Source organism: Lathamus discolor, chromosome 13, assembly GCF_037157495.1.
Source record: "Lathamus discolor isolate bLatDis1 chromosome 13, bLatDis1.hap1, whole genome shotgun sequence".
In the NCBI taxonomy this organism is placed as follows: Eukaryota; Metazoa; Chordata; class Aves; order Psittaciformes; family Psittacidae; genus Lathamus; species Lathamus discolor.
In genome coordinates, this window is record NC_088896.1 from 5,466,028 (window position 1) to 5,493,982 (window position 27,955).

Consider the following 27,955-nt stretch of genomic DNA (forward strand, 5'->3'; position numbering starts at 1 on the left):
GCTGGGGCGGGCGGCGGCGCCCTGCGCACTCGGGGCCGGGGCCGCGCGGAGCTCGGCGGTGCCCATGCGGCGCCGGGCGGAGGCGAGCGGAGCCGGGCGCGCCCCCGCCATGCATCCCTGCGCGGCCGCGGGCACATGGGGCAGCGCTTGAACCGCTGCCTCGATGTCCCCGTGGCGTCGCCGCCGCTGAGGCGGAGGCTGCTGCTGCTCTTCATCATGCTCTTCCTCTGGCTCTACACGTTCTACTCCTGCGCCGGCTCCTGCGCCGGGCTGGCCGCCCGCGGCTCCCCCGCGCCGCCCCGCGCCGCCCCGCCGCTGCCGGGGGAGCCGGGCGAGGAGAGCAGCCTGGAGGAGCAGCGGGCAGCGCCCGACGCCGCCGGCCCCATCTCCAGCTTCTTCAACGGCTCCGGCACCAAGCGGCTGCCGCAGGCCATCATCATCGGCGTGAAGAAGGGGGGGACGCGGGCGCTGCTGGAGTTCCTGCGGGTGCACCCCGACGTCCGCGCCGTCGGCGCCGAGCCCCACTTCTTCGACCGCAACTACGAGCGGGGACTCGCCTGGTACAGGTACGGGACGGGCTGGGGCGGGCGGCGGGGACGGGCGCTCTGCGTGTGTGTCTCCCCCCCCCCCCCCGGGGCTCCGGGGCAGGTCGCGCAGCGCCCGCGGCCGAACGCGGGCGTTCCGCTAAATGCGGACCCCGAAGGATCCGCGCTCGGACCGTGCCTCCCTCTTTAGTCCAAGCGGCGGCGGCGGGGTTGCGGGCTTGACGCTGGCCAGTCCGTATTTAATCTTTAAATAAAGGTTAAATATTAACGCAATATACGTGGTTTTAACGCTTATTTCGTTGTGCTTTTGCTGGAGCTCGGGGAGCGCCGGCGGCCGAGCCCCGTCCGTCGCGGCCGGGGCGGTGCGTGCGGATGCGGAGCCGGGGAAAACTTCCTCGATCGCTTCGTACCCTCCTTCCCCGTTAACGTTCCCCCGCCGCTGTAATCGGCTGCGGAGCCCGTCACTTCGCTGGGCGGCTCGGACCGACGTAGCGGGTGCGTGCGGTGCCGCAGCGGGCGCTGCGGGACGGGATGCGGCTCCTCGGCTCCGGGGTAGGAAAACCCAAACGCGCTGGGCTCTGCCCTTGGAAGGGTGAGTGTGGAAGTGCCTGTGGAGCAGCAGGGACTGTGCGTGGCTCGGGGGGTTCCCGGCTCTGGTGGGAGCCGCCTTAACGTGGCTTCTCCTCCCTTTATGATTAAAGTTCCCTCATCAAGAATATTTTGACTGTGCCTTTGTGCCGAGCGCTTGTAGGAGCAGAGATGGGAGCTTGGAAGCGAGATGCGAGCCGTGAAGTTGCGAATTTCAACCTCTTTATAGCCCTGAAGTTCCCACTCCGCGACTCTGATTAGGTTTAGTCTCGTTATTGCCGCTGCCATCCCTCGGCAGTTAGTGCAGCGAATGCAGGGTAAGATGTGGCGAGGAGAAGGTCATTCCGAAAGCACTTCGTTTAATGAAAATATAGAATTTGGGTGGAGTGGGGCGTCCCATAGCCACCAATGCAGAATCTGTATGAACTCGGTTGGTGTAAAAAAACCCATCTTAATGTCCCATGTTGGAAGGAAGACTTGCAAATAACAGAGCCCGAGACCTGTCAGGATTTATTAGCAAAATGGTCTTGTACGTGTTGAACTCTGTTTTTAATTAGGCGCCTAAATTAGACCATAAAATGGTTGATTAATCTTTTACAAGTAAGAGGTGGAAGGGGAGAAGGAGAGAATAATGCTTATGATTACGTTAATCTGTTATCCCAGATGCAGCGGGCGAAAGTCAGTGTTTAATGGACCCCTGTTATTTTTACATTTGGAGAAGTTGGCATCAAAGTTTCACGGAACTTTGGAAAGTTTCACCTTAATTTCGAAGGAATGTGGGCCCCATCCCTGGAAACGCACTGCTGCTTTATAAAATGGTATCTTTGCAAAGGGGGGCTTTTGAACTGAAATACAACGAATCTGAACAGGGTCGCTCTAAAGCAGCAAGTGTGAGGGATGCTGAATGTCTTGAAACCACCCCGAGGGTCCGAGCCTCTGTGTGTGTCTGTGGGGCTGGGATCCGGATTGACTGGGAAGGCTGAGTAATGCAGAATATATGGGGGGAGAGAGGAGGTATTTGCTCAAATCGACAGACAAGTTGTTGGTAATTGTGTGTTATTTCTGACTTCAGTTTGTATTAGATGCAGAAGTTTGTGCCTATAAATCTCAGCGCTACAAATCAGATACTATAAAGCTCCAAACTCCCACTGACTGCAGCGAATCTTGGCTTCTCAGCGCTCTCAGCTTCTTTCTCCAAGCTCTAATGAGGCTTTTATTTATTATCTTTATGTCAATAAGGAGATGCGTTTGTGTTTTCTTGTTAATGGCCCAATAAAACCAGATTAAAAATGCTATAAAAGAGCCTCCATGCCAGCCGTGCTGGGGCGAGCTGGGCAAGCCTCGCCTCTGCGTTTGAGATGCTTTCACACAAACGGACTGAACTTTTGGGACCGGGGCAGTTCCTCGTGTCCTCAGCACCCGGTCCTCGAAGTTTAAATCCAACCCCCTGGCTTTGGAACGATGAAGATGCAATTTTAGAGCCCCGTCTTGTTGAAAGTATATTTTATCCGACCAGATTCTGGCTAAATCGGGTCGTTTCTGTTTGGAGTTTTTGGTTCGTCGTTGAAGTTGTTCCTGCCATATAACAGTGTTCCACAGTAATGTGCTTTTTCCTGTTTTGGGGAGGCAGAAAGCATCACAAATTTGCTTATTTAGGTTCTGTTTTGGGGCGTTTGCAGTTAATCACATTTAGTAATCGCATTTAGACACGGAGCAGTAGTTAACATAAAGCTTTCATCTGTAGAAAACAACTTTTGAAGGAGGGAATGCAGACTTTTTTCTTGCTCTATTTTCTGTCAAGTGAAATGAAATCCGTTTGCTTTTCTTTCCTTGGTGTAGAAGACAGAGCAGCATCAACAGCACCAACCTCTGTTCCTAAAAAGCAGAGGGAAACATCACATTAATTTTTCAGTCGTGAGATAACTGGAAATCGAATGGAAACAACTCCTGTCCGCACGTTGCGGGGTTTTTCCCCCCCACCCCGGTAATGAATACAGCATGTTAACTGCTTCGAGTGGAAATATGTACCATGACAGAGGAGAAACGGGATCCAGCCACTATTGCAAACTCATTTTAAGTAGTGCCTGGGACTTTTGGATAGGGAAGAAGTTTTCCCCTTCCCAGCAGTAGGAGTTCAGCTCCTCCGTAGCTGATGCGTGAGTGCCTGGCTGCCCGGACAAATGGGAAGTTGTTTCCTTCCCCTATGAGTAAAGTAGGGGTTTACTGTATGAGCTGGGGGGGGGAAATGTTCCTTGCAAGTCTGGAAAATGGTGATTTTTCGAATTATTTTGTTTTCCTTATTTCATGCCAACAGTGATGCACTTTTAAATGTTCTAGGGACTTGAAAGCCCGTTCTCCTATCATTAATCTAAGGTAAGGGGGAAAAAATCCAGCGTCATTAGCATTATGTGCTTTGGGGTGGGTTTTTTGATTGATGTGCTTTATTTTTAACCATTTGAAGCCCGGTGAGCTGTAGTGCCCCGTCCCTCCTGCCGTGGGCTGAGCGTTCCCAGCCCCACTCAACATCACTGATTTATATTTCAAGGCCGTAGCTCTCTGCTAGCAAACCCCGTGCCACGGCTACGCCAGCAGAAAACTCGATAGCGGTGGTAGTCTGAGCTCCTCCACCTCCTGCAGCACTGTGGGACCTTTCTGTCCTTTTTTCCCCCTTTTTTTTTGCCTTAAATTTACTATTTGAATTCTTAAAACCCCGGGGTTTCACCTCCCCGCTCTGCCAGGCTGCCTTAATTCATTCTCCATGCTGAGGCTGGGTGGGTTGGCTCAGCAGGATCAGGCCCTATGGTCTGGTGGCGTGCAGTAAACAGCTTCAAACATGCGTTTCTCAGCCTCCCCAGTCACTGGGGAGCTTGCTATGCAGCCTGCTGCTTCACAGCAATTCCTGAATCATGCGAAACTGCCTCATTTTTTGTCTTCGGTTTTGCCCCCAAAACCTCTATTTTTTTGCCCGCCACGTGTGAGCAGCACAGTGTTCGTGCTCACAATGGGCCATGCTGGGTGCAGGGGAAGGATAAGGAAATGATGCTTAAAGTTCTGGGGTGAAAGCCTTGCGGAACAGAGGGAAATCTGGAGCAAGGCAGGATTGTGCCCTGGAGTTTGGCTGTTCTCTATAGTCTCCACTTCACAGTGGTAGCGAGGGTTTAATAGCTGCCGCTTAACTGTGCCCACACAGCCAAGTGCTTGCAAAACTCAACGTGTCGCAAGGTTCATGGCCTCGGGAAGTTTGGGAGCGGTCTTGATTCTCCCAACTGGACTTTGCGTGCAAACGACTGTATCTGAGCAAAGAGCAGTTCCTTGCATGCGTTCTCATGAGCTACATCGGGTTGGAATGAGCGTATCGTAAAGGACCGTTGTGTTCTCCGGGATGGCTTTGCCAAGCAGCTTTCCCATTGAGATTTGGTTTTCTTGTTGATTTTTAGTTTCTTTTTTTTATATCTATTGACCTTGCACGTGTTCCATTTGAATGGGGACTTCTAATGGTCCCCTCAACGTGTGTGCAGGGGTCCGTACCCCCTTGGCCATTGCGCCGGCTCCCCATGCTGTTGCCTTTAGCCGCTCGGCGCAGTTCAGAAGCAAACGGCCCCAAAAAAGAAGGGCTGGGCTGCTATAATCAGTCAGCAAGGCCCTTGTGTTTGCATGGGCTCATTCCTTTAGATCTGAGGAGGGTTGAGTTGTTCAAACAGATGGCAAAGATTATTCGTGTTGCTGGGGTTTCAGCGCGCTCTGCTCCGTTTCAAGCATGTTGCCCGATATGACGCACGTGACAAGTCCTTCCCAGCACGACGCTGGGAAGGGGGGGAACGACATTGTCTGCCGTGATCGAGTTTCATGGCCTCACCTGTTGAGCTGCTGAACTATTCCAAGTTGACCATGCATTGGGGGTGACTTATGGGGATGGTGGATCTGCCCGGCTAATCGCGTTAGCGCAGCGCCGCGCGGCGTGCATGGGGAACGTCGTGTGCGCCTTCTTGGCATGAAAACGATGGGAATGAAAACCCATGGGCTTGACTCTGGCTATGGGATTTAGCGTTTTCTTTCTTTTCAAGTGGCCCATGGCAGATGTCTGTAACACACCCCGAGCTTTGGATACCTCGAGGCGCTTCAAGTGAAGGCTTTGTTTCTAAAGGCATCCAGCAAGCCTTTATGCAGTGGCTATAAAAACTACCCAAATCATCATGCTTTTGAGCTGTATTTTCAACCACGCATGATCGTGGACTTGTCTTAACATCAGGCTTCACTTGCTAAACTGCTTTGCTTGCTGGATTCAATGCTATTAATCCATCCCAAGGAGGAAGAAGTCTGATTTAGCAACCATTCAGCGTTCACGTCTTCTGGTGGCGCGACCATGGGTGATCAATGGGCTCAGGGGATAATGAATGGGCAAGGGCCATGCGGGAGGGTTAACATATGGGCTCAAAGAACAACAAATAGCAGGGCACGTTATTTCAGTGGCGTAATTAGGAGGTCAGGGGCTATCGCCTGCTACCTGTTGTCACCATGTGGTATGTGAGGAGGGGCTGGAGGAGCAGCTTCCTCCTCGCTTTGTGAAGTGACTAAGTGCTGCGCTGGGTCCTGACTTGCTGCTGCTGACTGTACCGGGGCTTGCCCACGCCGCTGCAATTTCAGGTCTTTCAGCGGCTCGCTGTGTGTTTCCTAATTCCCTCGTGAGAAACACCGTGTGCTGCATCAAGCAGCTCAGCCCAGAGGCTGTCACCGGTGGCAGGCAGAAGGCAGCTGCCTCGATGAGCCTTATCTCAACTTTCTTAATGGAAACAAGGGCTCCCGTGATGAAACACGCTGATTGTCAGCAGGCGCGGTGGGAAGATGGGGTTAACGCAGGGCAGGGGCTTGCTGGTGCTGTAACTTTGCTGGCAGGGACTTGCTTCTGGACTTGTCAGGTGCATCAGGAAGGGCATCGCATCAGGGTCAGGTAGGAAGAGGAAGCCGAGGTCAGGAGCGCAGCCCCTCTCTCTTGAGCATCTCTGCCTGGGCATGGTGGGAACTGCTCATACATGATGTGCAATGGACCTTAGGTCAGTCGTAAAAGTGACAGGCAGGACATCACCTGTTGCCACGTTGGCTTCAAGTGTTCCCTATGGTGGTTTTCCTCCTTGTAATAGCTCTGGAGAATTAAAGTAGACTTGGTGGTGGTGATTTTACATGTACCGGGAGGGGGTGAGGGCAATTGAAGGGTGAGGAGGGGTGTGTGAGAAGGATCAGAAGTTTGGGTGATTGGGGGTTTAGATGATGCTGATGGGAATGTCGGAGGAACACATACAGAAGTGCTGGTGACAAAAGATGTCGCACTGATTTCTAGTGAATGAATAGTTCAATTCTTTGTTTCTTATGTTAAAATACATGAACATGGCAATGTCCTGCCATGTGGTGGGCAGCAGGGAAAGAGAGAACTTCATTTAGAGAAAAATAATGCCGTGTTCTGCTACATACGTTACATTAACCTCCTCAGAAACACCCTGGAACCAGCCTGCTCCAAAATCAGTTCTGTTTTCTCTTCTCCCTACAGAAAAGAACCTCTCTACTGAGGGATGCTGTGACTTAGCCCTGGCTTACAGGGAGTCATGGCCCTTTATGGCAGCAGAGGATCTGACCCAGAGCTTAATTTGCAGCCCTTCTTGGAGGCAGGGCTGTGCATGGCTCACCCTGCTCTTGACCTGGCTTAGTACAGCATCACCTGAATAGCGCTGCTCTGCTAACCTTTGATGGAGGGGAGCGGTCCTCCCTTGTCCTTACCTCCTTGTAAGTCTTGTGCTGCCGAAGTTCCTAAGGCCAGAGCTGTTCTCTGCCCAGTGCTCTCAGCTGGTGCTGCTGGGGACCTTGCACATCCACTGCCGTGGCTGGTTAGTAATAAATCCAAGCAGTTGCAACCTCTCCTTTGAGCTGGCACAGCCTCTGCGCTCCGGTGCACAGCCCTGGCAGCGCAGCAGCAGCTCCTCCAGAAGAAAGTGAGACTTGTGCACAGGCTTTCATTTTATATGCTGATGCTTAGTATTATAGGGGGACGTATATGTTTTATACATCCCCTGCTGAAAGTGAATGCAAGGCCAAATCCTGTGCTGCCACAACCGCAGCCCGGCAGCACTGAGCGCAGCTGGAGTGAAAACACTGATTCTCTTTAAAACCCATACGCTTCTCACATGGGAAGCGGGCTCTGATGAGGACACGAGTCTTCAGCAATGTGCTGGTGGCCAAAGCTGGACCAGATCCCCAAACCTGGCAGCGTTTAGTGCGGCCCAAAGCCCTGCCTGGTGGAGGGCTCCAGGATCAGGCCCTCAGCGTGTGTGTGTGACTGATGGCAGGAAATGCCTCCACAGAAGCCAAAATCCATTGCAATTATTAACCTCAATAAAGCAGCTCCGCAGCCTTTATAGTAAAGCCTTCAGCTTGCAGCCTGTCTTGAGTATCGAGTGTAAGCTTGTCTTAAAACTTGCAAGTCTACGAAGTAGAGGAGAGCAGCATGTGGAGGATAGGAAATCTATCGAAAACTGTCAATCTGGTGAAAGATTAAACACGGGGAAGGCAGAAAGCACTGGCATCACACTGGGGTTGAACTGCAGTTGTGTTCCTGATGTGGAGCGGGGCTGTCGGGCTGGTGATGATGGGGTTTGGTGCGGAGAGCTTCCTGTCACTAGGGGGAGGACGGAACGCCGGCGCTGCGTTAACACCGTGCTTTGCTGTCTCAGGGAGCCGCTTCGTATTTGTTTAAGAACTGGCAGGGCCTGCAGCGCTGGCATGCCTCCCGTTTGTGTTCTTTAGAGGTGTATGAGGCTTGGAATGAAAGCAGGAGGTGATGGAGTAAACAGCAGGTGTGTCCCAGCAGTGGATGCGCGCCGTCCTCCGAAGGTTTATACATGGGGCTGAGAATGTGGCTCCTAAATGGCAATTGCAGAGGGGACCCCATGGCTTGGCTCTGCCCCGTGTCTGCGTGTTGGGGTGATGCCCGATGCTCCAACCCCCCTGTGCCCACATCTGGTGCTGTGTTTAGGGAATTGTGCCGCATTGGAGCCAGTCCCAAGAGTGCCAGAGCTGTTCCCATCTCCCACAAGCGGGATGAGATGAGGGAAGCTCCTGAAGCAGTGGGACAATGCTTGGTGGGGACCGTCTGCCCTGGCTTCACTGTTTCTGCACTGAGCAAAGTGAGGTACCCACGAGCCAAAGAGCCTGGGCACTGCCTGTTCTCAAGGAAGGGCTTAGCATAGCCCATCTCCTCCATTCTCCCCCAACGCACTGCACTGAACTTGTTGCAACTTCACACAAAGCTCATAGTTTTTCTCCTTCTTAATTTCCCTCTTGAGGCTAATGAGCCTTGGGCTGTCTGCGTGGTGCTTGGAAAAGCAGAGGGAATAGCTAATAGAGGGATGCTGAGCAGCGAACGAAGCCTTGGGAGGAGATATCAGCCTTGCCAGAGCAGGAGTGGAAGAGCCGGTTGGGGTTTGAACCTAACCTGGGCTTGCTGCGAGCCGAGAGGGGCCGGGAGCTGCTGTCTGCTCCTGGTAATGACAGGCTGGAGCCTCCCCAGCCCTGTGCCAGTGTCTCTGCATACACCGGCGCCTTGGCCGGCTGCTGGCTCCCCCCAGGGCCGGTGCCAAGGTCACAGTGCTAAATGCAGTGTGACAATTAATTCAGCTATATATAAACAGAAAGCTCATGTGGTCCTAAAGCAGATTAAGAGCCCGGGAGTTTCCTCTCGCCCGCTTTCCTCCCCACGGTCTTCTCCTTCCTCAGGTCCTCTGTGGGTGAGCCCTGCACTTGTCACACACTCAGGCATCCCTGTAAGATTTGCCAGTTGGGTTAAGCTGGGGCTGAGCCCAAAACCAGTGGGGATAGAGCTTGGGTGGATTCCCTGGCTCACCCAGTTCCCCCATCAACCCAAGCGTCCTTGCTGGTGCTGGAGGAAGGGACACGCACAAAATCTCTGCCCTCCCAGTGGGGATGCTTCCCTCTGTATTGGTGCCTGATGCTGGGAAGAGCTGCTGGGGTTTATCTCCAGCAACAGGCGTTTCAAGACTCCCATTGGTTTAAGGCTGATGTAGCAAGAGCTGAGCTGCATAATTTGTCCCCCACCCTAGGAACACTGTGGGGCACACCTTTGGACGTGGTGGCAGCACGAACCCATAGCTCCATTGCCACAATGGGCACAGTCCTTTTTTGTCCTGGATCTTCATTTTATTTACTCTTTGATGTTTGGGGTTGGAGGAGACAGGAAGGATGGGAAGAGACTTGGGAGGTCCTTATGGCCTGATTGGAGATGGGGGGGGGGGGGGGGGGGATGAAAAGTCCCATTCTAGACAAATGTCTCACTACCTTGGTCTGTTTATAATGGGGTTAAAAGCTCCAGGAGAAGCACGTTTGTGGGGGATTTGCAGCATGGAAGTGGAAGAATAAACTGGGATGGGTTTCCTGGAAAAGCCACAGCATCTTGATGTTTGTAAAGAGGCTTGAAACTAAACCCAAGCAAATGCTTCCCTTGTGACTCCCATGGAGTTGAGATTTGTATTGGATCAAAACCAATGCTCTTTTCATGTCTGTCTAAAACTGGTAAAAACTCGGTCACTCCAAACCCCAAAAGTAACAACCTAGGGATAATGTTGAGGTTAAACTCCAGGTTCCTTTTAATGTAGCTTCAGAAACACCCCTAAAAATCATGTTTCTTAAGCATGTGCTGTCGAGGCAGTTGGAGAAAAGCAGAGCAGCTTTCAGTGCTTCCAGACCAGTCTGGGCTTTACAGTCAGGGCACGTGCATGCCATGAGCCCAACAGCAAAGTCTGATCCTTGGCTTTACACAGGAAAATCCTTGGGACCAGAGCCCACATACCGCTCCAGTAGTGGGGGAATGAGCATTGGCATTGCTCTGGAGCCTCTTCTGCTGCTTCCTGGCCCTCTCCTTGTGCATGTTCTGGTGTCCTCAACATAAAAAGAAAGGACACGGAGCTGTTGGAACAAGTCCAGAGGAGGCCACGAGGATGATCGGGGGACTGGAGCACCTCCCGTATGAAGATAGGATGAGGAAGTTGGGGCTGTTCAGCCTGGAGAAGAGAAGCTGCGTGGAGACCTCATAGCAGCCTTCCAGTATCTGAAGGGGGCCTATAGGGATGCTGGGGAGGGACTCTTCATTAGGGACTGTAGTGACAGGACAAGGGGTAACGGGTTCAAACTGAAACAGGGGAAGTTTAGATTGGATATAAGGAGGAAATTCTTTCCTGTGAGGGTGGTGAGGCACTGGAATGGGTTGCCCAGGGAGGTTGTGAGTGCTCCATCCCCGGCAGTGTTCAAGGCCAGGTTGGACGGAGCCTTGGGTGCCCTGGTTTAGTGTGAGGTGTCCCTGCCCATGGCAGGGGGTTGGAACTGGATGATCTTAAGGTCCTTTCCAACCCAAACCATTCTATGATTCTATTCTATGATTCTATGTCCAGTTGACCGAGGGCCACCACCAGGGATGGGAGCTGGTGGGAAGAGGTGCCCATGCAAGAGGCTGTATTTGGGTAACGTGGGCTGTCACCCTCCGTCTCTCTGGCTCTGAGGCAGAGCTGGCTTGTCTCATGCCAGGCTGTACATGCAGGAGATGGAGGCAGGGAGAAAAGACTTTGTGAGGGCTCACAATGGAGTCCTGAATCAGTTCAGTCTGAGTTGGAGGGGGCCGGGCTGTCCCCTTGGGAACCCATGGGTGTAGAGATCAAAGGTGCGGGTGAGTCAATTACAATTCACATTTGGCTCATCCATATGTTTCAGTATTTGAAAGGCTTCAATGGCAGCGCATTTTATATCTCTTATGACCATTGATTTGTTAATCTGACACTCGGTTCCATCTGAATAACAATAGCTGTCATTCAGCATCCTCAGTGTTCAGGGAAAAGTCACTTCACTTGGGTTGTGCTCCAAGGCCTTAGCAGACAGGCCCACTTTGTTCTTTATGTACAAGGACTGGAAGGACTTTGGGATGATTCAGCCCATTTGCCATCTCTGGATGGAAATCAGCCCTCGAGGGAAAGAGGATGGGATGCTCCAGGTCAGTGCTGGGTGTTGACACATGTGGGTTTGCTCCATAAGGTCCTTTCTGGTTGCCAGCGTAGCTGTAGACCTGCCATTGCAGCCTGTGTGAAGAGGTGGACAAGGTTTCAAAGAAAGACAACCCAAGTAGTCAGAAGTGGAAGGCAAGCATGGAGAACACTCTTAAATACAGCCTGAGTGTGTGGACTAGATCAAATCATTGGTATGGCCATGTGAAGTCTCTAATTACACGAATACCTTTTTAATTAGAGGCAGTGCTTTGCATCTGTTGTACTTGCAGTGGAGCATCTCCACCAGCTGAGCCTGCTCTTTAAAGAGCTCTCGACTCTGTTTCCTTGACTGTTTATGACCACGTCATGATCCCATGTAATGACTGGGGCAGGAGGGGAAGTCTGCAGGCAGACCTGCCCCTTCGTGTTTCCCTAATTGGTGCCTGTCTCCCTGCTTCGCTGGGAGCTTCACTCCTTCCCAAGGCTGGTTTGGTTCCTTCTGCTCTCCCCCAGGTCCTGCAGCGTCGCTGGGACGCACCTTGGGACGTGGTGGCACCGTGAACCCATAGCTCCATTGCCTCAGTGGGCACAGTCCTTTTTGGTCCTGGAACTTAATTTTATTTGCAGTCTTTGATGTTCGGGGTTGGAGGAGGTAAAAAGGATGGGAAGAGACTCGGGAGGTCCTTATGGCCTGATCGGAGATGGAGGGTGGGGAGGGAGAAAATTCCTATTCTAGACAAATGTCTCACTACTTTGGTCTGTTTACAATGGAGCTTAATTTCTAGTGCTGCTCCTTTGAGTGTGAATCACAAATCCATTAGCAGATGCGTTGAGGTGACAATCCCATTTGTGTTCAAATGCATTTAGGGATCAGTACCAAGAGGATCACTGGTGTTTTGATTTGCAGGCACTTTGTTCCACCGGGTGGCAAATACAGCTCAGCCCAAGGGGAGGCACACTGAGTGGGGCAGTGTCCAGATTACCGGTGGTTGGGTTGATGCCCCCCCTCCTTTGCTTTGCAGGAGACTTTCAGAAATCAATTGGGTGACTCTGTTTGGAATAAAGTCTGAACCAACTTGAAATGCTTGACCCACAGGATGGGATGCTCAGCACGATGAGCAGTGCAGGATGTGCTTTGCTTGGTTGGACACCTGCCCATGTAGCTGGTCCTCCTCCGGTGAGTTTGTTCTCCACTGGCATTACTGCCAGCAGGAAGATGCCCCATCCTCTGGTCGGAAGGGGCATCTGCTTATCTTTAAGACAGTTGAGGAGGAGCTGCATGGATATGGGGCTGCCTTGGGTTTGCTTTATGTGGAGTCGTGCAGCTGGGGTCCGGCAGCAGCTTTCCAGCATCCCTTGTGTTAGGAGCATTACCAAAAGGCAGGGAACAAAATGATGACTTTTTCCCATAGTGAAACCGGAAAGTTGGTGCTCCCTGAGCTGTTGTTTCCAAGGCCTCTGCTGTTCAGGTGGTGCTGGATGCCCATCAGGTGCAGAAGGTGGCTTCCTGTAGATGTGTATCTGTCTCAAGGCTTGTATCCAGCCTGCCCTGGGTCTGCCACCCTGAGAGCTCCCTTCCCACATACTGCAGGGGAGCTGGCAGGCTCTGGCTCAGCCATCGCGTGGAAGATGCTCCAGTGGCTGTCAGTGCCCAGAGGAAAGTGGGGCTGTTCCCCTGCTCCCTTCACTGCTTTGCTATGCCCATGGTGAGGAAGAGGAAAAGGGGCAGGGCTGTCACATGGCCAACACTGGTACCGGTCCCTTCTGGGGCTCTTCACCCGGCACAGTGGTTTAAGCCCACCTTTGGCTTGTATTACCCTGAGGGCAGATGAATAACAGGGGGGATGCTACCCCCACGTGAGATGTGGGAGCTGGGGCATTGCTTAGGGTAGAAAGGGGCTCCGGGGCTTATCAGGAGGCTCTTTCCTCTAATCTCAGCTGTCCAGCCCCAGCACAGGAAGGCTGGGCTTGATGAGGAGAAATGTGTCAAGGTGGCAAGCAAAGTCCTCCCTGTGCAAACGCTGGGTGTTGAACGAAGGGTGGTATTATCAGTGTGACTTCTTACCTGCCTGTGCAGGCACACAGACCAGGGCATTAACGTCTGTGGTGGGAGGGGAACACAAAAGACCTCTCAGCAGCGCTGTGATTTATGGACGTGGCAATAGGGGAACGTGGTGCTGCCGGTATCTCGCTGGGTTGGGTTTTGTTCGGTGGCTGTTGACTTGCGCAGTGTTTAGCTTGGGGCTGGCTCTTTGGTTTGTGAGTTAGTTGGGTTGGGTTGGGTCTTTCCACCTTCGAGCAGAATTGGAGCCAGAGAAACGCCAGGGGAGAGGAGCAGTGAAGGCAGTTCATGTCGCTGTAGTCCTGTCCTGGGTGGAGATTTGTTAGGTGTTTCTAAGCATTCAGGCTTGGTGTACCAAGACTGGCTGCCTGCGTCCAGAGACAGGCTGCTGCAGTGGTCACTGCGTGCTTGCTTAACCAGAAAGGTGACTTGTAAGTATGTGCTGTGGACTATCTGGATTAGGAGTATCTCCTGGTGTCCTAACTGGGGGCAGGAGCCCCAGGGTACTCTGGTGTGACAGGAGCACGGGTGTCCCATGGCAGGTCCAGCCCCACAGTGTATCCCTGCATCAGAGCCAGGAGGATGCTCTGCTGGAAGCTGGCAAGCTGTAAGCAGCCTGCACTGCTGGCTCTGTGCATCGCAGTAGCAGCTTCTGCCTCCCCCAAATCCCAGATCCCCACATCCATGGGATTTAACCAATGGAGATTGTTCCCTTTGCTGCAAAGAAGCATTTTCCCAACACCTATGACAACAGCTGTGAGGGGGTTTTTATCTGCTTTCATGCAAGTCAGGCTTCCTGTGCTTAAACCTGCTCTGAACTGCTCTGAGCCACATTTTGGGTTTGCCTTGTGTTTCGTTCCACAGATAAGCTGGAAACTCCAGACCTTGACTCTCTTTGCTTTATTTTCTGGATGGGGACATTAGTGCTTGCAGTCCAAGCTCAGCAGATCCTCGTTCCTGCTTCCCAGGAAGGGCAGGATCAGTGCTACCCAAGTAAAGCTGAGTCTAAGTAGTATCATCTCTGATACGAATGTGTTAAACCTGCAGTCTCTCAAAGAGGCTCTGAGAGCAGAACTTCATCTTGCAATGAATCCATAAGTGGATCTACCAAACCTTTGCGTAGCAGGAGCTTAGCACACATAACACTAACTCCAGGCTATAAATTCTGGAGGGAGGAGAAATAGCTGGTCCTTCTGGTTGCGACAGAGCAAGAGGCAGTCCAGAGAATTTATTTTTCCCCCGGAGTGAGTTGTGAGCACTGCAACCTCTGCAGATGCCTGGAATTCCTCCTCTTTCCTCCCTTTCGGGCTGTTGTCTGTTTAATTTATAGAGAAAAATGTTTCTACTGCTTTGCAATAAACTCTTGGACACCGTGGAGGTAATCTCGGCTTGTCCCACACCCGCACTGGTGCAGCGCTGGAGTAGCTGCTGACTTGCATCCATGCCAGGGCGAACAGAGCTGAGCTACCTGCTTGTGGTGGAGGTGCCAAGGACTTACACTGGAGGCCTTCAGGTGCCAGAAGAGAGGGAAGATTACACTGGTGCTCCTTGCAGAGATAAATCACAGTTAAACACTCCGGCAGGGTGTATTAAGAGGCGACACAGCACAGGAGTGAAATACACAGCTTGGCAGAGACAGTTGGCCCCGTAATCTGCTGGAAAAAAGCCTTTATTCCCAGTTTGCCAGTTAGCTCCATCGTGTTTCCTGCTGGGTTTAGGGTTTTTCTTTCCCCCTTAAATCATGAGTTTCGCAGAACTGCCTCCTCCCTGCTCTGCTTTTAAACAAAACCAGTCTTTTTCTTCCCTTTTTGGGGGGAAACAGATTAGAGTAATCTCACATGACTTGACCAGTGGGCAGTGCAGTCTGGTGATGCTGGGCTAAAGAACTCACCCATAAACAGCAATTAGCTTTTAATCGCAGCGCTGCTCTGGCCCCCTGTACCCCCCTACAGCAGCAACGTGTGCTCTTTGTTGGCCGGACAGCACCAGGAGGGGGGACCCACAGCAATGAAAGGGAATGGGGGGGACAGAGAGGAACAAGATGCTCATTTCAGCCCCACCCCCTTAGTGCGCTCAAAAGCTCTTATTTTCGGAGCAGAGCACTATTGAGGTGTGGGGACAATGGGGACCAAATCCTTCTGGGGGAGGGGAGGTGCTGGCAATTGCATCTTTTGTTGCTTTCACTTCTTTCCTTGCCTATGGCCTCCCCCATCCCACCCCTCCAAGAAGCCCGCATAGATGCTCGCTAGCTGATAATGCAATCACTTTCTTGGGACCTCGCTAATAGGATTATAATTATTACTGGAGATGAACTGGAGTGAATGGAATATTTACCACTTCATCTTAAATTATTGTTAATCCCTCCAAAGCAGCCCTTTGATATGTAAAGTGCTGCTCCTCTCCCCCCAGTGAAGATAATTATTTAGTGGAAGTTCAGAGCTTTTAAGAATGATGGGGGGACAGAAAGAGGCTTCGGTGTTTACATAAAGACAAGGGCCTATATAATGAAGTGGTGAAGTTGATGAATATCTTGCCTGGCTCCAGCAGAGGAGGAGGGAGAATTCTTGCTGGGCAGCTGTAACATCTTGGGCTGTTGTTGGGGGAAAAGGGGAGGAAATAAGGGGAAATTTGCCCCTTCCTAATCCAGAGAGAGCCCCACATCTCTGCAGCCTGTGGTTACTTGGTGCAGGAGTCCACACGGTGATAGTGGCAACATCTTGGGTTTATCCTTTAGGGCTGGAGCAATCTCTGTTTGAAGAATGACCAAGAGGCTGGGAGACCTCAGCCTGGCGAAGAGATGCCTTGGGGGAAGGTAGGATGCTCCACAGCATCGGAGCTAGGCTGAAGATGGAGGGAGGGATGGAGTGCAAGGACTGGGGCTATGGCTTGGGGCTAGGAGCTGGTGCACAATGGACAAAGCAAGGACCTAGGGCTGGCTGTTTACATGGAGGGTTCAGGATGAACCTGGACAAGGGGTTGGAATAGAGATCAGTTGGGGGTTATTAGGTGTACAAACTGCATCAGACCCAGAAAAGCCCCTGGGCTGAATCTGAATGGAGACTGGGAGGGCAGTGGGGGATAGGGGATGCTGCTTGCCCTGTCCTTCCTCTGCCCTAGTACCCCTATGGCCAGGGCCACAGGGTCTTTAGCCTGCAGGAGGTACCCTGGTTGCTGCAGCGTGTTGTCCCCTCCTCGAGGCACTGCTTTGATTTGCTGGGGCCATTTGGCACACGCAGGCTCTGCCTGCATGGAGTGGGGACGAAAGGACCATCTGCCGATGCCCCGCATCTCTCCGCTCCCCCCTGCCTTTGATGGGGTATTTTATCCACATCAAAGGAACTTAGATCAGACTCCACAGCCGGGCCAGAGCCTGTTCCTGTGGGGTATGTGGTGATGCCACCTGTGGCCACCAGCTCTTTGGCCTCATTGAAGTCCCACAGCGGCTTCAAGATGGGGACCCTTCACATGCCATTGCCCTCCTCTCCCTCCTTTAATCCCAAAGTCCCCCAACAGGTGAAGGGCACCTGGTAGATCTGGGGGCAAAGAGCAAGGACATTGATTTCAGGCCCACATATTTCTCCCCTCCTCCTTTACCTACCCCTTCTTCACCCCCAAAGTTCATTAATTCCCATCATCTGGTTTGTGTAACCGTGGTGCCGGGGGTCGGAGGGAGCTGGATAGGGTTACACCCCCTTCAAAAGGGCCGAGCCCGCTTCCCAGCCGTTCCCTTTTATTGTTGTCGAATTTGCCAACCCAAACAACGGGCTCCTGCTCGAGACAAAGGCACACGTGTTGCCCTTGCCACTGGTCATAAAAAGCGGAGAGGCTGCAGCTACTGTACAGGTCCTTGGTGCAAAGCAGCTTGGTAAGAAGTATGTGATGTGTCAGATAATAACCCAGCGAGTGCTCTGAGTCCCTAAGAGGAATTTGCCATTGCCTCTTCTCCCTCTGCCTGTTTCTCCTTGAGAGTCAAAGCCAAGTGGGTGATTGTGAAGCCAGTTGACCTTGATGCTGATGGCAGGCTCCGTGATGTAATTAAAACACTTCATTACTGTAACAGTCTTTCTCTGGGCTTGTCAGGTATTTCTGAGGTTTGATGATGCTGTCATGAGCCTTGGAATAAAGAGGGGTCAGGATGGGTCCAGCTTGGTGGCCTTCAAGCTGAGCTGACGGTGCTGGCAATGCTCTGGGTATTTGCTTCCCAGAGCATTGCAAGGCTCTTGCTCCCTGTCAGGTGTCAGTGTGGGGCTATGAGTGTGTGGTTTCAATCCAGCCCTTGGCTGCACTGATCACAACTGCAATGAGCGCATCTCACTTCCCGAGAGCGACTTGCTGGGAAGAGACTGGGATCAACTGGGTATCGCCTCAGCAGAGGGGTGGGCTGGAAAGCAAAGCTGCCAGCAGTGGCGATGCTACCCCCATCCTTTCTCTTTAAAGAACTAGATTTAGCTCACTTGGCCTAAATTGATTTATTGGGATGGGACAGGAGAGGAGGAGATGGAGGAACAGGGGGATTTAGGATGAGGATTAGCTGAGCAGGGCAGGAATAGCAGTAAAGCCCTCTTCAAAAGTGTGCTTGATTGAAGGCAGTAGATGGATGGTCTGTGGTTAGAAACGAGCCCTTTGGCTTTGGTGTGAACCTGACTGGAGCAAAGCAGTGCAGGACCATGCTGGGATGGGGACAGGAAACCAAACTGCTGGAGAGCATCAACATGGAATGGGATGAAGCTTCAACCTGCCTCATCTTCTGCCCTTGTTTCCTCTGAAGCTTTCCCAAGTACAGGAGGCTTGTTTGCTTCTCACCATAGTATTTCCATCTGCTTTATGCAGTTGTACACAACTCTTTGGGAGAATTTGGGGGCACTTTTCCTAGAAACAGCTTGCCAAAGTTCTGTTTTCTGACAAGAAATCCCGTTTTGTCTTCTTGAAATACCAGTCAGGAATTTGGGTGAAAACTGGCCAGAAATAGGTTGGATGCTCTGCATGTGCACCACTGGGCTGTAAAGCAAATGGTTCTGGATTACAGGCCTGAATTTGGCATGAATGTGGCTGATGTCCAAAACAGTTTGACTTGCTTTTTCTCCCCTTTCCCCTGTTTTCCTTGCTTCTAGGGAACAGCTGTGGGGAGAAAGCCTAGGAATTCTGCACCAAAGGAGGTTCTTGCTGTATCTGCTGGCAGAGCCGCCATGGGGACTGCTGTGAGCACTCATAGCTGCATCCAGATGCTATGGCATTTTATGCTGTCTCTAACAACGCTTCTCTTGCTGTTACAATACCCTGTACACAGCTGTCCATCTCCTCGAGGAGAGCTTTTATCATTGCAGAGGGAAACTGAGGCAGCTCAGAGCAAGGGGCTGGCCTGGAGCAGAGGGGGTTGATGCTGGAGGGTACCATCGCTGCAGCATGGGCCACCTTGATTTTAACACCAGTGGGACTTCAACTCTTGAGCGTGCTGGAGCACAGGGAGCGTCTTCAATAGTGATGCTGGGTAGGAATCCATCCAACACAAAACCTTCCCTAGGAAGGAAAGCTCATCATCTGCTTAGCTCCTGCTCAGCTCTGGGACTCCTGTTCAGCAGCAGGAGCACCTGAGCGTGCTGGTCTCACCGGGCAGCCTGACGGTGACCTCCACATGGGCAGACGGCCGGGGTGCTCATCACCTTAGTCCTGCCCTGGAGCATCAGGCTCCAGCAGACCCTGGACGGATTTATCCCAGTGGGTGTTTGCTAATAGCAGGAGGTGCGTGGAGGGACCAACAGACATCCGCAGGGATAAAGCCAGCACTGACTGCTGTGCTTTGCCCTACCTGCAGCGCAGAACACAGCAACAGGTTGTGGAGGTCCCCTCGACCCCCCCGGCCCCTTGCCTGGTCCTCCTTGAGCAATGGCAGCAGATTAGCCGGGAGCCCCTCTGCGCAGACAAAAGCTGCCACAAAGGGCATTAGGAATCAGGATTGGATTACTGTTTGGCCACCTGTCATCCCCACGTTGTAAATGTATCTCGCTCCGGGTCCAGTTTTCGCACTGGAGAAGTTTGCACTTAAAGTAATAGTAAATTCCCCCCCTCCCAGTGCCTCCCCAAGCAGCAGCATGATGGAGTTCGGTTTAGCATCCCTTCTCATTCTAGGCTTCAGAGCCGCGTGGAGCTAGAGATTAGGGCTGTTTGAATAGAGAGCGCCTTTATTACATTAGTCTAAGTGGTTAATAGGTAAAGTAGGCCAATCCATCTTTAGACTAAGCCTATCGCTTCGGCTACGAAGGGTGCAGGCTTCTGGGAGGAAATATTCATTAAAGGAAAAGCTTTTGCTCTGTCCCTCTTGACATGTTAATAGCTCGGGGTTAGGGGCTCTGCTCTCTGCCTGGGGAAGATTCATAGCTGTGCTCATACAGCAACTCCCTCCTCTTGCTGGGACCCCTGATGGTACTGCAGTGCTGAGCCCCACCACTGCTTAGGCTTGGAGGGGAATAAACACTGCCAGGAGCCTGCATCTCCTCATTCTCTCTTCTTCCATGCTCAGAATGCAGGTGCCACATCGCTTCCCAAGCAGGGATGTAAGGAGAGGGTTCAGACGGTGGGCAGAGGCAGTACTTCAGTGCTGGGACTCTCTGCTGTGGGACGTTCTCAAGGCCAAAAGTATTCACGGGTTTGAAAGGATCAGACGGTTCGTAGTCACTATGAAATGGGATGATTTGGATGCAGATGCTGGCTCCTGAGGTCTTTGAACTCCAGGTTGCCAGAAGGCAGGAGGATAACAAGGCAGCAGGGACTGCTTGCCAAGCTTTTCATACTATCTGTATTTGGCACTACAGTGTCCGCTGCACCCCTCAGTAGTGTCTCCATCCAGCCCTGTCCCGACGGGTGCTGCTGCTTTTGTCCCAGGGCTCACCTGAGCTCCCTGTTTCCCACAGCCTGACTCCCTTTATTGTCTCCCTTCCCTCTCCCATACGGACCGCAGCGGTGGCTGCACCTCTGCTGTTCTCATCTGGCACCAAGCAGTGCTGCAGAACCTGCCCAGGTCCCTAACGTGCCTGTGAAGCCTCTATGGACACAGAGGGCCCCATAATCATCAGGAGCTGCCCCAGGGCTAAACTGTGCACGCACCATGGGGCTGAACCCTGCTCCTGTTGCCTAAGGGGGTTGCATCCTGTGGCTGCAGCTCTTTGACCATTACGGCTCCTCTTTCCCCTCCCTTTATAATGGCCGTGATTTAGCACAGCCCTTGCAGCCTTGGAGCCCCAAGGAGCAGATGTGTTCAGAGCTGGAATCTGGTCCTGCTTCCACAACGTGCATGGGTGGTGTGTTGGGTTGGAGCTGTGGTGCCATACGTGGGCCAAGTTGCCCTTCTCCAGTTGTGGTTTGAAGGGGAATGAACACTTCTTGGTGACTTTTCCACTGATGTGAGTTCAGACCAGGCAACCTACCCGTTCCTCCTGTCCCTGAGGCTCTGTTGTCTCTGGCTGCCAGCACGACGGATGGGGCCTCTGTGGGAAATGATGGAAACCATGGGAAAGCTCCTCACAACTGGCAAGCCCATGCAATAAAACTTTGCTTTCCTGGATGTGACGGTGTCAGAGGTTCAAACCACATCCGTGGGCCACAGTATGTGACTTTGCTTGCTTCTGCCCAGCTTTTGCACAGCCGCTTTTCAAACAAGGGACTGTCTGAGATGATCCTGAGGGTTTTCCCCAGCGTTTGTCTGGGTACACCAAAGGGAGGGCTGGAGCTAAGGCCTGAGGACTGGGTTTGGTGTGTTTGGCTCTCATTCTGGGGCTGAAGGCTTCATTTCTGTCTCTGCTCATCTCAGCCTGTGCTGACCAACCAGCGGGCAGTAGTAGTGTCAATGAGCCTCGTCTTGCTTCCCTTGCTGTGATGGGTCACCAGCAAGATGTCCTGCAAGCAGCAAGGATTTGGGTCCTCTCCAAAAATAACAATAATGGGGGGGTCTAGACCTGCACAGAACTGGGTGCTCTCAGCTCTATTGGATGTCCTCAGCTGCAGATGAAGTGTGGGTTCAGAAGCTGACTGGTCTGCAAAGGGACTGACACCAGGCCAGGGGATGCCTTAGAGTTACTCCTTGCTTCTTCCACTTACCCAGTGTGCTGTGTAACCAGGAGCCTGCATTTCCCAACCCAATCAACTGACCTGGCACCTCCACCTCCTGCAATTCCCTCCTGTTTCATGGTCCAGCCCTACCCAGTGCCTCTCTTGTGCAAGGAGGGGAAAATGAGCCTTGTGTCATTCCCAGGAGACTGATAAATACTGACTGTAGTAGTCCTGGAGGAGAAGCTGGTCTCAAGGTGCAGGGCCCTGTACACGAGCAATCTGATGGACCTGACCTGAAGCCAAAGGGCTTCAGTGCAACACAGCCATCCTGAGCAGGTCTTGGGAAGCAGCCTTTCCTCAAGGCAGGTCCCAGGGCGTTAAGGACTTTGTGGGTTGAAACCAGCCTCTTAAATCAAGCTGGAAAGCAGTCAGTGGCCGGCGCAGGACGTAGAACTCGGGTTTAATATGGCCATAAAAAGAGACACCACTTAATGAGTAGGCTGTTGAAATCCACATCGGCCCACGGTAGATTTAAGAGTTGCTCTGTGAGCGTTATTGACTGGCTCTGTTCTGTGACAGTGTTATGGGTTTGCAGAGCTGGCCAAAAAGGCAGAGGATTAGAGCTTCATTTTGGTTCCTGGTTTTTGGCACACGCTGGCTCCTGACTTCCGGAAGCTCTTGTGTCTGGTAGGGTCAGCGTGGTTCTTCTATCTGCATGTGTAACTCCATTTGCATGGCCTTGAAATCACAGCCTAAAGTGTTGCCATCAGCCATGGGCTTGGCTGGAGGTTTCCACAAGCCCCTTCCTCCACAGTCCAGCTTGTCCATCACCACCTCTCCCACTGACCCATGTAGATCTGGTGTGGACATCATCTCCCATTGTGGGCTCTATGGAGAAGGGGCTTTATGGGCAGCCCCCAAGCGCATCTCACCTGCAGTTTGGAGGTGCAGACATGGGGTGCCCCTTGCTCGTAAACACATTGCATAAAATTAATGCCAGGAGCTGATGAAGTAGAATACTGGGTATGAGGTGAGCTAAACAGTAGTTGCATGAGGAGCTAGTGACCAGCTTTCATAGGCATGTGATGATGATTTTTGATTTCAGTCAGACCTCTCATTCCTGGTTTTCCTATTATTTGGCCTGAGAACTTGTAATTGGGGCAACCATTGGCTTTAGCACAAATTACCAGTGGCTTTTTTAATTGCAGGAGCCTATGGTAATCCTTGCTTTAGAAGCATAACAGCGGCCAGGGAGGAGATGGCCATCAGGGAACAAGCAGCCTCTGTGTGCAGCGTTGTGGGTCTGAAGGAAAGGCTGTTTGAGGCTTGCAGGTCACACACTGCCTGGTTATTTCTCTGTGCTTTGAAAACTTAATCAAGTTTTATAGCTTTAATTTTGTGGCTGGCTCCCCTCTTGCCTTTTTCTTTTTAAGTGTCTCGCAACCCAGAGCAAATGAGTCCCATTGGGTTATAAAGGGAAAGAACTGGCAAATGGTCTAAAATATTTAGGCTTGCCTAGTAAATGATAGGAAAAAATTACTTTTCCTGCTTCGTGCCACTTGCATCGTTACTACAAGCTCTCTAGTGTTTTCCCTGTGCGGTTGATTAGAAATAGGCAGGGAATAGGGTGGAATTTGTGGAGGCTTTAGGCTTCAAGGGTGTTTAGTGAGGGTAAGTCCTGCCCATGAGCTGAGGTTGTGTTCTCCGTGGTTGTATCCTGTATTCTGGCATGCTGTAGCCTGTGTGGCAGTGGAGGGGAGAGGTTGTCCTTACTGGGTGTGGATTGGGATGTGCTGAAGATGCCACCAGCAGCTCTTGACGCTGCTTCTAAGTGCTTATGAGGGAACCAGTCCATACTGCGATAGGGAATAGTAAAGCAATGGGTGAAGCTGAGTGGGAGAGGACCCCTGTGGCTGGGTGAGGTCCTGCTGTTGACAAGCCAGGGACAAATTGCACCCTCTTGCTTGCACTGGGAGAAGTGTTTGGGATGCTAAGGGAAAGTAAAGTGGACGAGGTCCAGTGAGCTCCTGCTTTTCTTCTGCACCATTCTTCTCATTCATATGGGGAAAACAAGCTCTGGGTTGAGGCTGGGGGCTCTCTGGTGTTGACCTGAGCCAGGAAAGCCATCTGGTGCAGCTCAGGACTCATCCTGACCAGTCTACTGCTGGTGAGGTACGTGTAGCCATGCTCCAGGTGCAGAGTGTAGCCCGTCTAATCCACTCATGGATAACTGGGAGATTACTCAGCTGGATTTCTAATGCAGTGGCCTTTAATAATAATCCCCCCTAATCCCTGAATCAATGGAAAATGGATTTATCTGTATGAGCTAAATGGCCTGTGAAGGCATTTTAGCAAGAAGAAATCTTGTGTATCTATGTGTGAACAGATAGATATATATGTGTGCACATTTCTGTTGCTGTTAGGTGCTGTTCTGACCCATGTCTGTGTGTTTTGCTGGCAGGGACCTCATGCCCAGGACCCTGGAGGGGCAGATCACCATGGAGAAGACCCCCAGCTACTTCGTCACCAAGGAGGCCCCGGCGCGCATCTCCTCCATGTCCAAGGGCACGAAGCTCATCGTGGTGGTGCGGGACCCCGTGACCAGAGCCATCTCGGACTACACGCAGACGCTCTCCAAGAAGCCCGACATCCCCACCTTTGAGAGCCTGACCTTCAAAAACAGGACTACGGGCCTGATCGACACCTCGTGGAGCGCCATCCAGATTGGCATCTACGCCAAGCACCTGGAGAACTGGCTCCTCTACTTCCCCATCGGGCAGATCCTCTTTGTGAGCGGGGAGAGGCTCATCAGCGACCCCGCGGGGGAGCTGGGCCGGGTCCAGGACTTTCTGGGCCTCAAGAGGATCATCACCGACAAACACTTCTACTTCAACAAAACCAAGGGCTTCCCGTGCCTGAAGAAGGCGGAAGGCAGCAGCAAACCCCACTGCCTGGGCAAGACGAAAGGCAGGACCCACCCCGACATCGACCAGGAGGTGGTGCAGAGATTGCGGGACTTCTACCGGCCCTTCAACATGAAGTTCTACCAGATGACGGGGCAGGACTTCGGCTGGGACTGAGCCTGGCGTGGGAAAAATCCCCTGTATTGACTTGCCCAGCACGGTTTGCGTATATAAAGAGATATATATGTATGTAAAATGTACAGAAATCTATTTTATAATAATTTATTTTTAATTCCTAAGCAATTAATTCACTAAGCTGCCTAACCGCACTGGCTAGAACGGTAGCCCGTAACCTGTTTAACATTCCACGGTGTTTAATTCTAATTTGTCTCTCCTCATTTTCTCTTCCCCCTCTTCTGTTTTCTCCTCTCTCTCGGTTCGTGACAGACGGTGCTTCCATTTTTCCTAAAGAAAGTTTGTATTTAAGAGCATCAACAGAAGCGAGGGTGGGACAAGGGAGGGACAGGGAGGGAAAGCACAAGGTTATTTTTGTTACGGGTACCTGGCCTTTATAAACACTTGCTTTCCCTATTCCAGTGTCCCAGTCTCTGCTCCGGTGTTGTGCACCCTCGGCCCACAGCTTCCCGGTTAGTCCCACAGCCCCAGTGGGGGTTTCTCTGGGGCTGGGCATCTCCCTGCAACCCACATACCTCTGCTGAGCACCAGCAGCGTGTTTTACCAGTGGCTGCGCAGCACAGGGAATCCCAAGCCATACAGCTCCTGCTCCACAGCCTAGGGCCCTGCTGCGAGGGTAAAGAGCCCTAGAGAAGCCACAGAGCCTGTTGCATGGGCAGAGCTGTCTCCTCTGTACACTTTCCCTCCTTGCCTTTAGTCAGGGAGGCTCTTTCCCACGATCCCTCTGTGCATTTTAAATCGTTACTGCATGACAAGTGGAAGAACACATGTATGTGCATGGGACACGCTCGGTGCTGTTCTCAGTGACCTGAAGATGTGTCGCTCCGGGCATGCCCGTGCCCATGGGGTGCTGCTGGGAGATGGCTTCCACCCACCAATGACAGCATCAGCAGCCATGGGAAACCCCCAGGTCTCGGCACCAGCCCCAGCACAGAGGGTGTCCCAGGACACGGTGCAGGCAGCGCTGCCTCCAGCCCTGCAGCCGCCGGAGCAGCTCCTGCTGGTTGAGAATGGGGAGCATCAGTCCCTCTTCATTCCCATTATTCTTTGGTTCAACACCCTATCCATGGTCTCTCCCAGGGAGCAGAGTTTGCCTAGAGCCAGGAAGAAGTGCTGCATGCCAGCAAGGATGGATCTAGAAAAGCAGTGGGGATCTGGGCTGTGCTTGAGGTGTTGCTGGCACCTGATGCCCCGGGTGAGGGCAGAGGTGGCAGGACAGGATGCTCCGAGCACTTGTTCGTCAACCTGGGTACAATGACCTGGAAATCCTTCCCCTCAGACGGACCCAAATGCTTTGGGACTTCAGGACAGGTTGGTGGGGCTGTCCTGAGAGCATTAGCCATGTTTTGTGTGCTCAGGTTTCAATAAGCACTATGTGCGTCCACTGCCTTATCCTTGCTGTCACAGGTTCTGCTAGCTGGACTGGAGCGTTTTCAGGGCAAGGTGGCAGCAGAAGTGATTTTCTCCTTGAATTCTGAGCAGAAGCAGGGGGCTCTGTTGACTTTGGGCAACAAAACCCTGCACAGCTCACCTGCAGCACTGCATTGATGTACTGCACCGAGCACGGGGCTCACCGGGTGGGAGCGCTTGCATAAAGCAGGCAGTGTGAGTAAAGCTCAAAACAGCGAATGCACCGACAGGCGCAGCATCTGTGAGCTGAGTTGATGCTCTGGTTTCATGCACGTTGCCTGTATAAATGTGTGCCCTGCAGCTCTCCCCAGTCCCCCATAGCCAACCACCATTGAGCGCTGCATCACTGAGCCATGCCCAGCTGTGGTGGGGTGCATTCAGTGTCATCTTCCAGATGTTTTCTTTACTTTCACAGCCTCTTTTCTCTTGCCTGCCCCTTACAGCTCTCTGCTGTGGCTGCTGGATGATGAAAACACGTTTTGGAGCTTGGGCTGCTCTCTCTGGGCCTTGATCTATCTGGTCCTGCTTGGACAGATGCATCAAAGAGCAGGCCCACCTCTGGGTTCACTCTGGGGATCTGCCTTTCAGTGCTTTGTTTAAACCTAAGGGCTCTTGGCTTGGCTCAGTGGTATCACATCTCCTAAGGGATTTAGGGAAGCTGACCCCTGTCAGTGCCGGTGTGGTGTATGGGTTCATACATGGGGGTGCCATGCACTGGGATGTCCTCAAGGACAGGGAGATGCCAAGCATAACATCAGGATTGAGGTGCCAAGCAAACCCCATGTGAGCAGGATGCAGATCCCTTCTTGGGGTTTGCCTCCAAGCATTTCCTTCTGCAAACCAGCAAAGTTGGGCAAATTCTCTCCTTTTTGCCTTCAGCCATTCCCAGTAAAGAAGCGATGCTTTGGACCTGTTTCCAGAGGCCATGGGTGTGAGTGAGGGACCCACTGGGCTGCAGGTTGACAGCCCACACACACAGACCTCAACTGGTGGTTGGATCTATCTATGCATGTTTGGGGGCTTGGGTTTTATCTCCATCCAGGTCCCCAGCTCTGTTCCCTGCTGCCAGGCACAGGAGCATGTCTGCTTTACCACCAGCCCTGCTGCTGTTGGGTGATGGAGGGGAAGGGGCTGCACAGGGAGAAGAAAACACGTCCTGGTGGAAAACAGTGATTTTTGCTTCTCTTAACCTCAGTCTTCCTACGAACTGGCTTATGCAATGTGTGGAAAGAAGCTCATCCTCTCCCCTTTGCCTTTGGGTAAGCTCCCAGTGCAGCTCCACCACTTCCCCAAGCGGTTTCACTGGCTGCATGGTGGAAGCCTCCGGGATCTCCTGTGTTGGCATGGCTTCCTTCCCATAGGGCTCCCAATGGAGCGCATGTGTGTGCCTGCCTCTGGATGCTGGAGCATCTCACATCCCCTCCGTCTTCCTTCTTGCTTTCTTGGACACAACTTTAATATCCCAATGCCTTCCTCAGCTGTACAGCGGCGTGTGGGCTTCATTTGTGTAACCAAGCCCTGCTGCCGAGCGCTCTCATGAAGCAATCTTGTTGGAGAGTAGGAATACAGCAAGTGCATAATAACTCTTCTAACCTTAAGCAAGTTGTCAGCCCTTGCTCAATATCCTTCGTAATGAAGTCTGCACTAGACTTGTAATGTAAAAGCCTTACCTAACAAGACAATGAAGGTGAATTCCCCGTGGTGTACATCTGGTTGCTAATACTGGAATCAGTGCTAGTGTAATAAATACCTTTTCACTTTAAGTTAAGCTTGGAGGTGTGATTAGAAGTTCTTTTCATTTGTTTTTTCCACATTGTAACATTAATTTATGGCTGAGTTTCATTCAGTCCTGTATTCAGATGTGCAGTACAGGTATTAGTGATGTGTTGTCTGTAACATGGAACTAGAGAGTAGCCGATTTGTAAGAAAAATGACAAAATGGAAAGAAAAAAAACCAAAAAAAGATCAGAAAAAAGCTGGAAAAAATGTAAATTGAGTATTTTGTGGTATGTACAACACAAATTAATTTTACACAGAGAAAGATGTTTCTAGGGAAATGAAATTCTGATAATTCATACTATTTGTATGAACAAATAAAAGCTCTATTTTACGAAGCGATGGGCACGGTTGTATTCATTCAAGGCTGCAGAGGTAGATTCAGTCACATACGTGAGC

General features: G+C 52.0%; 1 protein-coding gene across 1 annotated transcript; it reads left to right on the forward strand.

Annotated features, from left to right (window-relative positions):
• Positions 1-27,894, forward strand: LOC136021340 (heparan sulfate glucosamine 3-O-sulfotransferase 3B1-like). The gene is made up of 2 exons (XM_065693460.1): positions 1-566; positions 23,734-27,894. The coding sequence occupies exons 1-2, from the start codon at positions 136-138 to the stop codon at positions 24,350-24,352; spliced, it is 1,050 nt and encodes a 349-aa protein (XP_065549532.1). The 5' UTR covers positions 1-135; the 3' UTR covers positions 24,353-27,894.
• Positions 27,895-27,955: the final 61 nt, after the last annotated feature.

Coding starts and splice junctions, on each gene's coding strand:
- LOC136021340 (XM_065693460.1), top strand. CDS start 136: ATGGGGCAGCGCTTGAACCGCTGCCTCGATGTCCCCGTGGCGTCGCCG. Junction 567..23,733: donor CGGGGACTCGCCTGGTACAG/GTACGGGACGGG, acceptor TTTTGCTGGCAG/GGACCTCATGCCCAGGACCC.